An 11,537-nucleotide genomic window follows, 5' to 3' on the forward strand; every position below is an offset into this window, starting at 1 on the left:
ACCCAGACATCAAACCAAAGATTTTTCAGTCCAGTTCTCCCTTCATTCTTCATGTGGGGAGTGGGGGGTGATAGTGTGTGTGACAGTAGGAGTGAAAAAAAGGAAAAGAGAGGCATTTTAAATAAGTGTGTACTGAGAGTTGATGACAGATTGAATGTCTGTGAAGAGATAGTGGGACAAGAAGCTGACACCATAGCTAATATTCATTGGCTGTTTAAGGCTCCATTTTAAGAACTTTGCACATATTAACTCATTTAAGCTTCATAATAACTATGAAGTTATCTTCATTTTAGAGATGAAGGTTTAGAAAATTATTCACAAATTTGGACCTAAAGAATTTGACCCCAGGATCCTTCCCCTCAGCACCACACTGTATTACTTCTCTCAACTTCTCTCTGGAAGAGCAAGCTTGGCATGCACAAAGTGAGGGGCCCAGGAGAGCATAGAGACCAACTCAACTCTGCTTACCCTGTGGTGTTTTCCCTAATCCAGAGATTGTCTCTCTTTTGGGGTTAATAATTACAATATATTCCAGCCTGTAAAGTACTAAAATCACATACTAAGTTGCATTAGTCTCAAAATGTTTCGTGTCTGTCTCTCTTGTTTCTCCAGAAGGAGCTAAAACCTCTTTGAGACCAGGGATGGAATTATATACTTCTTTAAAAATCCATATTGGTGGGGTTTTAGGAGCCTGGAGAAAAATACTGATGGTCTCATGGAGAAGAAAGTGTTCTCAGAAACTGGGGAAGGATGGTGAGGGTCATGGAAGTACATAGAAGTGCTAGACGACATTCTTAGGAATAAGCATAGCAATATTCTCTTCACTTGAGGGGCTTTGCTGACAAAGATCAGACAAGGAATCAAAATAAATCTCCCTTTGATCCCTAAAAGGACTCTTCACAATGTTTTCAAGCCCTGATTTTTCTTCACGTATTTAGAAATTTTACCAAGTCGAGGTCATGTGCATTCTTAGTTTACATAAATACCTCATCAATGCAGCATCACTACCTTTTAATGCTGTGACAGTCTTGCCCACAATCTTATTTTTTTTGGACTGAGTCCACTTTCTCTCAAAGCCCAAGTTTTTAAATGGGAGTTAATTGCCAGCGTGGTTCAGAAGGTGGGGCTCTTTGAGCAACTTCTGGAGAGTATCAAGGAAAGCCTTTATTCCTAGCTACTATTTTCCTCCTCTCATTCCCCATTGGACGCCATGAATTAAGAGTTGGCTTTGGTGTTTTGCAAGGCAAGTCTGGATTGTATCTTCCTTCTGGGTGAGTTAGAGGTCTCCTCATACTGGGGTTTCCAAGTCCATTTGTACGTTCAAAATCCTGATTATTTTCTTTACTCATAGGCCTGGAGTTTAAGGCATTTTGAGAGAAAATAAGACAAGAGGTTCTTAGAACAAACATCTTGGTACTCGTTCTCTGACCCCTATTTACTTCAAAGGGCCATTAAATGCAGTCAGGGCCTGGTGTCAGGGCAGAGCTGGGCTGGCATGCAGGGTTCTGGGGCTAATGCTTGGCTGCCTTGTCCCTCTTTCCTCCTTTAGAATTCTAGCTCTGTGCCCATTCAGTCAAGAGGGCTACCTTTGCTTCATTCATTTGCAAGTCTCCATAGTCTCTGGAGCCAGTGGTTAGCATCAAGCATGCAAGAGGACTCAGGATCTATGCCTGGAGAAAAATAGAAGGTCTGCAGTATTGACCACATCTTCTCAGCAACTGGATAAATAAAAAATAAATAAATAAATAAAAATAAGAAACCTAGCCCCATCAGCTCAGGTTTTCTTCAAAGCAGCCAATGATAGCATGGAGCTCTGATAGGTGGCAAGAAGAATTACCTGACCTTTCACTGGGAAGGTCTTGAAGGAACAGAATTCTCTGAGTTGGACTGTTCCTAGTGTATCTCTAGCAACTTCAAACTCAAAATTAGCAAAATAGAAAAATTTTGCTGGCTCTTGAGAGATCATTTTTAGCAGTTGCCATGTGGTGGGAAGAGAAGGTCATAGCCTGGCAGTAAGCTGGAGTTAGCAGAGGTGAATTTGTGGGATGTTTTGTGAAGGGAGGCGGGGGCCAAAACAAAACTTCTATTCTCTGTGGTAGTATCTTCACACCAAACCCATTTTTCCTAATATTTTTCTCTTATATGAGTCATCTGGTTGCTAATGTATAAAACTCTGACCTCAGCCCACTCCACAGATATTTTTAGAACCTCCTAGATATTTAATACTATTACTATTAACATCCATATTTAAAAAGAGAGTTAAAAGCCAGATGTTTTTATCTTTTTCTGTATTTTTGGATCCAACCAATTATTTTAAAATCTCAGTATGTACCAAGAAGCCCTTGAGTACTGTGAAACTGAAATTAGAGTTTCAGAAAAATGTCAAGTCTGAGTGTATGCCCTTTAACATTTTTTATGGTTCATTTTCTTACTCTTGTATCCATTGGTTTATAATTCTGGATATTTTGTAATACCCAGCAAGACATATGTACTAAAGTTAAATAGTATCCATTAAGACATATGTACTAAAATATCCAAGAGATGTAAATACATAGAAATATATAGATATATACATATGCATACACATATATATATGATGAAACTCTGAAAACTGTACTCTAATTATTTAAACAGATGAGTAGAAAGATTTTTTTTAAACAAGAATCTTGAGTGTTGCTCAATCTTATGCCTTTCAGTTAAAAAGCACAGTTTAAATGACTCAAAGTGAAGATACTACATACAATTATCCAAATTTCAGAGAAATAAAATACGATTTAAATGGAAGCCACTATAATTTGAAATTAACATAAATTTTAAAATTAAGCATACAGAGGAGCAGATATATAAGTTCTATTGAACCATGGGCCTGTTAGGTTGGAAGAGAACCAGCTTTTCTGGACCTATCATGGTCTCACTCAAACCATTCCAGATAGGTGTGTATTGGACTGGTTTTTCAATCTTCAGGCAAGGCACATACATGCACTTTCTCAATTGCCTTCTTATCTTCTGCTCATTCTCCAGGTCTTGGAAACTGTCCTGTTTTCAAGGTTTTGCATCTTGCTATTTTAGGGTAGTGTATCTCAGGCTAACGGGCCTCTGCCAAACACTATTTGATGGCTAATTTCTTCTGCCATCTAGTGGTAAATTGAAACAGTGCACTGAACATGGAACAGGAGGAGACAGGAGAATAAACAGATGGTGCAGCCCTCTGAATCCAAACCCTCACAGAATGAGTATTTTAAAGGACAAGAAAATGAACAGATGTGCATACTTTTTTCCTGCATCCTGATTAATGTAAAGAGTATTAATTTTCACAATTTCTCAGTATCTATCCCAGATGCACAGAAGTTATGTGGACAAAATCATCTTCACTTTTAAAATACTGAAACTGACTTCAGGACTAGGAGTTGGGGAGAGGACCATAGTGAACTCTTACTTCAGCTAGTCATGAGTCTTTACTTAAAGTGGTTATCAAATGAGGTAACTCCAAGGAGAAAAAAGTGACGTCCACCAAATTTGACAACATTTCGAGGATCTGCTTGCTTCCGTTTATTCAGGTGTCTTTGGTTCAGGAAACAGAGTTACGCTTGGTTAACAATTTTAGCTCAGAGCTGCTGCTAAAGTAATCACAAAACCATAAGGTCACAGAGCAGTGTAGCAGGGTTGAGGGAGCTCATACATTTGAGACCCTCTGATCCCTGCTTCTTCGACATTCTAGGAAGGGAACATTTAACCTTTTACCAGAGTTAGCTGAATTTTTTAAGATCCTGGGCATTCACTATGTTTTTTAGCATTACCCAGCTAATTCCCACAGGCCAGTGAAAGGAGGATGAAAAACAATGCTTTGAGCCTGGAAGAAAAGTGCTTATTAAAAGGTAAAGACCACTTAAAACTCTGAACATTTTAAGCATCTATATGTCTCAAGGCAGGTTGAGCAGCCAAAATTAAATCTGTTGTTTTAAATCACAGGCTTTCAATGACAAGACTGTTTTCTGGTGCACTCCTTGGTTTTTCTAGCAGGTTTACCTGAAGCATCTTGCTCCTGTTTACAACAATGGATGAGGAATTGGGGGGTTTTGTTGATGGCACCTACATGCACTGTTTGGAGGCCTGCTGTGCCGTCCTCAGCAGAGCCCAAATCACTGTTACACAGGCTCTGTGGGACACATGTGAATTTGTCTGAGATAGCCCTCGGGGTTTAGATAAGGCTGTCCTCTAACGGAGCAGACAACTGACTCTTTTATACCTAAAACCCAAGTTTGTATATCTGATTTTCTTTTTCTCCTTCCTTTCCCTGTTCCTTTTAAGTTTCTGTCAAACATTTATTGTTCTACATTCACAACCCCCTTGGGAATACTGGCACTAGACTAACAGGGATAACACTTACTTAGTGTAATCCCAGCAAATCTGAATTTTTAAGCCAAGCAGAAAAGATATTAGAGAATGAGATTTGGCCCATGGTCTAGCTAACATTGTGGGAAAAAGTTATTTCTCAGAAAAAATATCTTAAAAGTACATCAATCATCTTGGCATCATTTTGATAAAAACGTTGAAATCCACAACTTGTAGCATAGGGTCAATCTCCTTAATATCTAACTTTTGCCTACAGTGGCTATTATCTGCTTTGTGTTTTTCATAGCACGAAAACCAGACTACTTATAGATCTTGTAATATCTGCTTATCACTTTCATGGTTTGACATCCATTATTTCCTCTTTGCAAAATAACTCCCTATCATTTGTCTGTAACTGCAGTCCCTAAACCCTGAGCTGGTGCATGGCTTATTAGAAACCAGGTGTATAGCAGGAAGTGAGCAGCAGTGGGAGGAACAAAGCTTCATTTGTACTTACAGCCACTCCCAATGTGTCACCTCCTGAGCTCCACCTTCTGTCAGATCAGCTATAGCATTAGATTCTCATAAGAGTGTGAATCCTACTATAAACTATGCATGTGAGGAAATCTAGGTTGCACACTCCTTAAAAATCTAATACCTGATGATCTTATGTGGTGCTGAGGGGGTGATGCTAGTGCTGGGACCATCTATTTGCAGGAAAACAAGCCCAGGGCTCCCATGGATTCTGCACTATGATGAGTTGTATAATTATTTTATTATATATTACAATGTCATAATCACAGGAATAAAGGGCACAAAAATGCAATGTACTTGAATCATCTCCAAACCATCCTCACTCTCCCACCCCGATCTATGCAAAAATTATCTTCCATGAAACTGGTCCCTAGTGCCAAAAAAGATAATGGACTGCTGGTCTACAAGACTGACATTCATTCTAAATGGTGTCCCAGATATTACCCTGGGAAGTTAATTGTCCCTCTCCTTTGTATTCTGTATCTCATGTGCACCACCAGTGTTGTTATTTTGTTGCAATGTGCTCCTCTTCACTGTTGGAGGTTGGTGAGCTCCTTTGCATTCTGGGCCCAACCTGGCTGAGACCCATTGCAGCAAGGCCACAGTGATCAGTTAAAGTGAAGAAAACTGAACAGAAGTGCTAATTTTCACTGAACAGAATTCAGAGAAACTTGTAGACTGTGTCCCCAGGATGTTCAGACACAAGGAGCCCCTCTCTTACCTTCCTTCCAGCTATGTAGCCTCCTGATGCTCCAAAGCTTTTGGTGAATGTGCCCATTAACACGTCAACTTCGCCAGGGTCTATTCCAAAGAAATCTGTGACACCCCGGCCAGTTGGGCCCACGGCCCCAATACTGTGAGCTTCATCTATGTAGAGGTAAGCCTTGTATTTCTTCTTTAGAGCTATAATCTGGGGCAGATGCACGATGGAACCTTCCATGCTAGGGTAGAAGCAGAAATGCTCATAACTAATAAATCTGATTCTGGGAAGCTCTGCCAGTTTCCCCATCAATACATCATAGACAGGGATGACAGAGACAAGCCATTCCTTTCTTCTAAAGATATGTTTCATTTGGCAGCAACAACTCTCTCCATCTTGTAAGGCTGTTTGGGCATTTCTATGCTCCTTGAGCAAAATAACTTCTATTCAGTGGATTCGAGTGCTTTGGGTTTGTTATACCTAATTCTTAAGTAAACAATTAGCTCACTGCATCGCTGATCCAATTTATTAGTAAAACTGACTAGGGTAACTGGTATTCTGCTAGATTTAATTACATTGCTCTCTGGTGATCCACCTTTATCCACCTGCCATTGCCTGTTTGGCCAGATCCCTCTGGCCTAAACTCAACGCTTGAATTGCCAAAGATTAAAAGAGGGAGTTAAAACCACATAACAGAACTTTACTTAAGACACATCATAATATTAACTACAACACAATAGAAAGTCCTCAGGACCTTCTGTTACAGTACTCACTAAAAGTCTAGGGTTTATTTGAGGTACTTGGTATGTCTCCTCATTCTGTTTCTTTAGGAACATAGAACAGATAGTTGAGAGAGCACCTTTGAAGGGCCTGTAATTACAGATTGTTGAACCCCTACCTCAAGAGTCTGATTCACTAGGTCTGGGGTGGGCTGAGGATGATTCATTCTACCAAGCTTCCAGGAGATGCTGACACTAACGGTTGGGGATCCCAATTTGAGGACTACTGCTCTAGAGGAACTCTTTTGTTTTAGTCCTAAGTGTTTTATTTTTCATGGTATTGTATATTACAAAGCTCTTCAAGACCCCTGGGAAAGAGAAAAAATATAGTGAATAAACAAGTAAAATTAAAATGTATATTTATACAGTGCCTCTGAAATTCAATGGACTTAAAAACATTGACTTTAATCAGTTGTCAGACCATTTTTAAAGCTGTGTCTACATTGTACACAGTTTTGACTGCACTGACAGGCAAGTTCTATGAAAACACAGAGACACACTCACCACAGAAAGGAACTTGTCAAATAATTTAGGCAACCCTTCAATTTTCTAATCAATAGAACCAAACAGAGAGTTGAACTTCTCCCCTTTTCTTAATTACTTTGTTACATTAAATTTAGCATATCAAAAAAATAAGCTGAAGTGTTAGGCTGCTTTTGTCAAAACAGTCCAGTGGAGTGTGTACACAGTTGCTCAGACTGTGGTTTGGAGAGCATTTGTGTGTTTCTCAATGTCATTTTGGGTGGCTGAGCTCAGATTTTAATGAAACAAAAATCAAATAGAGTTGCCTTTACTTATCTACTTGTAAATTTGGGAGTTAATCCCAACATTTTCTTAAATTAATTGCTTATTAAAAGTGTTTCCACTGAGGGAGAGGCAGTCCAGTTGCCTGACTGCCTAAGCTTGGACGATGCCATACCACTTACTAACTGTGAATTTGGGCAGTTTATACAGGGTGGCCATAAAGTTTGTGTGCAATTTAAAAATAGACAACTATTTCAAATTGATGATTTTAAATTGCATTTTAAATTGATTTTAAACCTGAATAAAGTTAGAGAACATTCTGTTTAGTAAAGCATCACAAGAGTGGAAAAGTAAGCATCCAGTGTACTCAATACTAATATGAGGCTAGTGGACAAACTAATACACACCCTCACAAGAGAAAAACTCAATTTAATTCAAGTTGAGGGGAGGGAGGAGAAGGAAAAGAAGGAAAGGAAAAGGAAGTAGTGGGAAATGGGAGGGGAATTGGTGTGCCCCACCTAATTGGCACAATGTAAGGGTATATGGTACACCTCCTAGGTGCAGGACACAACTACAATAGGGACCTTACCCAGCAAATGCAAGGATTGTAGCCTAATCATTTGTACCCTCATATTAATCTGAAATTAAAAATAAATAAATAAATAAACCTGTTTTATTTTCCATAGTATTGTGTTTTATTTTTCATGGTATTGTATATTACAAAAGCTCTTCAAGACCCCTGGGAAAGAGAAAAAATATAGTAAATAAACAAGTAAAATTAAACTATTTAAAATTTATATTTATATTTTATGGCCACCTTGTATTATGTTTGCTGCCTCAGTTTTCTCATATGTAAAATAAGCACAATGCTGGGCCTCTCCTTGTAAGGTCTTTGTAACAATGACCTTTACACAACATGTAAAGTTCTTGACCCATAATGAGCACTCAGAGAATTATTATTGTTCATGGGAGGAGGAGCTCAGGAGGAAATTGTCTCAATGAGACCAGACTTGAAAACTTGAGAGCCCTTGGCAATGCTCTGTGTTCAATCTTTTAGGAATGAGGGTGTCATTGTGGAAGTTATATGATAAATGGCCTCAGGTCCTCAGAATTCTAGAATTTTCTTCTAATCTTTAAAATGTTATAAGTAGGTAACACAAATATGCTAAAGCCTGACGTGTCACAAGCAGCCATTCTTTGTTCTGGAACTGAATTTGGCAAGAGCCAAAGTTAATGTTGAACAGTGTTTGTAGACACGCTGGGCAACTAATTAACTGTCCTTTGGTGGGTCTAGTCTAGCTGATGTTAGGAGCCAACCCGCCTGGTTTATGTTGCTTCCTCTAAGATTAATGACTCTATGATACTGCTGATTTCTGGAATTAATGCAGGGAACACATAGAGTTCTAGGGAGAAAGAGTTATATTCACCCATATTAACATTTTCATTTTCTCTATGTGATCAAATTAGAATTGAACCTTTCGTATGGTGGGATATTGAGTCTGGTGCAAGCATAAGAAGGCTATCTATGTTATTCCCATGAATTGCTGTCAAAAAACAGTGCCAAAAATGATAAAGAAAACAAGAACAACACTTTATTCTCTTTTCCTGAATGAAAGATTGTGTTTTTCTTTTAACATCAATAAAAGAAAAACAATTAAAAATACAACTGTAGGTAAAGATAATTCCACCAGTTAATTTGAAGTCCTATGCAGAGACTTGAATTATTCTTAAACCAGCAAACTAGTGAATAATTTCTTTATATCTTTTCTATTACATAATGTGTTAGCTAAGTGACAAGCCCCCTTTTCGAAATCTCCCTCTCACCACCTTCCCCTCCACATACAAACCATATTATCCACTGAAAGGACTGAGAATTAAAGCACTGGCTAGACAACTTGAATGGTGGAAAATCTCCTTGGTAAGTCTCAAGTATAACCCAAGACAAGAAAGGAAGGAGGAAAGAGAGAAAAATAAATTAATATTAATTAAAAATAAAGTACTGGGGGAAGCGGAGCCAAGATGGCAGACTGTAGCCAGCTTTTTACAGAAGCTCCGGTCCAGAAGGAGGCTGAAAGGACAGAAGTTTAGCAAACGAGCTGATGGTTTGGAGCAGAGCCAAGAGAGAAGATTGAAGAATGTACTTCAACCTTCCTGAGGCAAGCTGCGACCCCCAAAATACAACCAAAAGGTACAAAATCCACGACCAAGTGGACAGGAGTCTCCTCCCCCACAACAAGGGCTCGCAGTTTGCTCCATGCAAACAAGCGAGCAGAGTTCAAACTTCCTCCCACTCTATCCCACGGGAGAGACCCCCTAAAAACTGGACCTCCTAACCCTGCTGGCGTGCCATGGCACCCTCCAGCCAGGCATAAAACTGTAAAACTGTATAAATCTGTATATATTCCCCACCTGCAACATTGAACTCCGAGGAATCTCCACCCACCACCTCCGAGGTCTGGAGGTTTATTACCTATGGAATCCTGATTCTTGGGCATCTTCTTGGGAGAAGTGGAGGGGGAAAGGGCTGGTGCTGTTCTGTGCTGACTGTGGTGCGGGCGTGAGGAGAGGAGAATCAGTTCAGGGTCCCCAGTGCAGCAACGGTGCAGCAACGGTGGCCTAGCGGCAAGCTGACACTATTCCAGCCCCATCCCTTTGGGCAAGCAGAGGTTCTGGACAGCAGCCACAGGCAGGGCGCACATAACTTTCTTGGGTGGAGCACCAGCCCTCAGGGGGCTAATGCGGCTGAGACAAAGGCAGTGGGCAGGCAGAGGCTAGACTTGACACCTGAGTGTAAAGCTGAATGCATCCTCTGATTTACAGAGAAATCTAGCTGGACAGAAGCCTAATTTAAACACGCAAGGCCCCCCTGCTGAACTCAGATTTCTGGCTGATTTTGCCAGGTAAACCTGGGAACAGTGGCCTACTGGAGTGAATAGGGTCACAGACCTGGAGGACTATGAGTGACTGGGTATAAGGTGGGGAAGGAGGTATTAAACTTCCCAGACTAACCCAGTTGCCAAGTGGGTCCTTTTGACGTCACGGAGTGGGGCGGGCCCCAAAACTGCTTGCTAGAGTTGCACGCCTCACAGGCAGCAGGCTCCTGCTCTGGGCAGGCCCAGAACCGCTCGCTAGTGCCGCAGGTATACCACAGGCAGAGGCAGAGGAACCCTCCATTCCAGGTAGACTCAAAACAGCCTGCAAGAGACACACACAACCCACGGGGGCCGGGGAGGTGTTCCCCGCTCCAAGCTCCCAAGCTGGGTGGGCCTAGAACTGCTTGCTAGAGCCATGCTTGCCCTGCAGGTGGTGGTGGAGGGGTCTACCACTCTTGGGGGGCCCAGAACTGTTTGCTAGAGCCACATACATCCCTCGGACAGAGGTGGAGGAGTTCCTCACTCTGGGGTCCCACACTGGGAGGGCCCAGATCAGCTTGCTAGTGCAGCACGTGTCCAAAGGGTGATGGTGAAGTAGTCCCCCGCTTCCCCCAGCTACTCTGGTGGGGCTGAACTAGGACTGATCTGCTCGCTTGCATACCCCGCGCTACCACTGCCATTCCCCTACCCCCTGGCTGCTCCAGGGTGCTGAACTAGGACTGATCTAGCCACTACAGTTCCCCTGTTCCACTGGTTGCCCCAGAGGGACTGAACAAGGTCTAATATGGCCACACACACTCCTGTGCAGCTGCTGCTATTCCACTGCACCTTGGCTGCCCCAGCACCTAAGAACTGGGAGTAGACAACAGACACACTCTGCCTGTCTCTCTGGGTAACCAGAAGAAGCCACCAACTGGACAGTTCTGATAAGGCCTCCAAACAAGGTAAACTCAGCATGGGGCGGAATCAGCGGAAAAACTCTGGCAACTCAAATAATCAGAGTAGATCAACTCCTCCAAGGGAAAATGGGGAAGACACAATTGAAGTCCCCATCCACAAGCAAATGGCTGGGATGTCAGAAATTGAGTTCAGAATGTGGATAGCAAATAAGATTAACAGACTGGAAGAAAGGAAGCAAGTAGAAGCTCAAGAAATTATTCAAAAGATTTCTAAAGAAATTATTCAAAAGATATCTCAAGAAATTATTCAAAAGATGTCTCAAGAACTCAATGATTTCAAAGATAAAATGATCAAAGATTTTGAAATACTGAGACAAGAGGTTGCAGTCCTCAAGGATCTGAAAGACACAGTGAAATCCCTTTGTAACAGAGTGCAACAGGCAGAAGAAAGGATCTCTGATACTGAAGACAAAGCTTTTGAAGAAGCCCAGGAACACAAAGATCAAAAGAAATGGAGAGCAAAAACAGATCTCACTCTCAGAGAACTCTCTAATTCCAACAAAACTAATATTCACCTTATAGAATCCCAGAAGGTGATGAAGTTGCTTCACAAAACACAGAGGCTCTTCTTCATGAAATTATGAAAGAGAACTTTCCAGACATGCCAAGAGATTCT

General features: G+C 41.2%; 1 protein-coding gene across 1 annotated transcript in view; it reads right to left on the minus strand.

Annotated features, from left to right (window-relative positions):
- Positions 1-11,537, minus strand: part of SPTLC3 (serine palmitoyltransferase long chain base subunit 3) — a 173,744-nt gene that overhangs the window by 40,943 nt on the left and 121,264 nt on the right. Inside the window, exon 8 of the mRNA XM_003788010.1 lies at positions 5,588-5,807. Coding sequence (XP_003788058.1) covers positions 5,588-5,807 — 220 coding nt within the window. The remainder of the gene's footprint in view (positions 1-5,587; positions 5,808-11,537) is intronic.

This window comes from Otolemur garnettii, unplaced genomic scaffold (genome assembly GCF_000181295.1).
Source record: "Otolemur garnettii isolate 467f Iridium unplaced genomic scaffold, OtoGar3 scaffold00025, whole genome shotgun sequence".
NCBI lineage: Eukaryota > Metazoa > Chordata > Mammalia > Primates > Galagidae > Otolemur > Otolemur garnettii.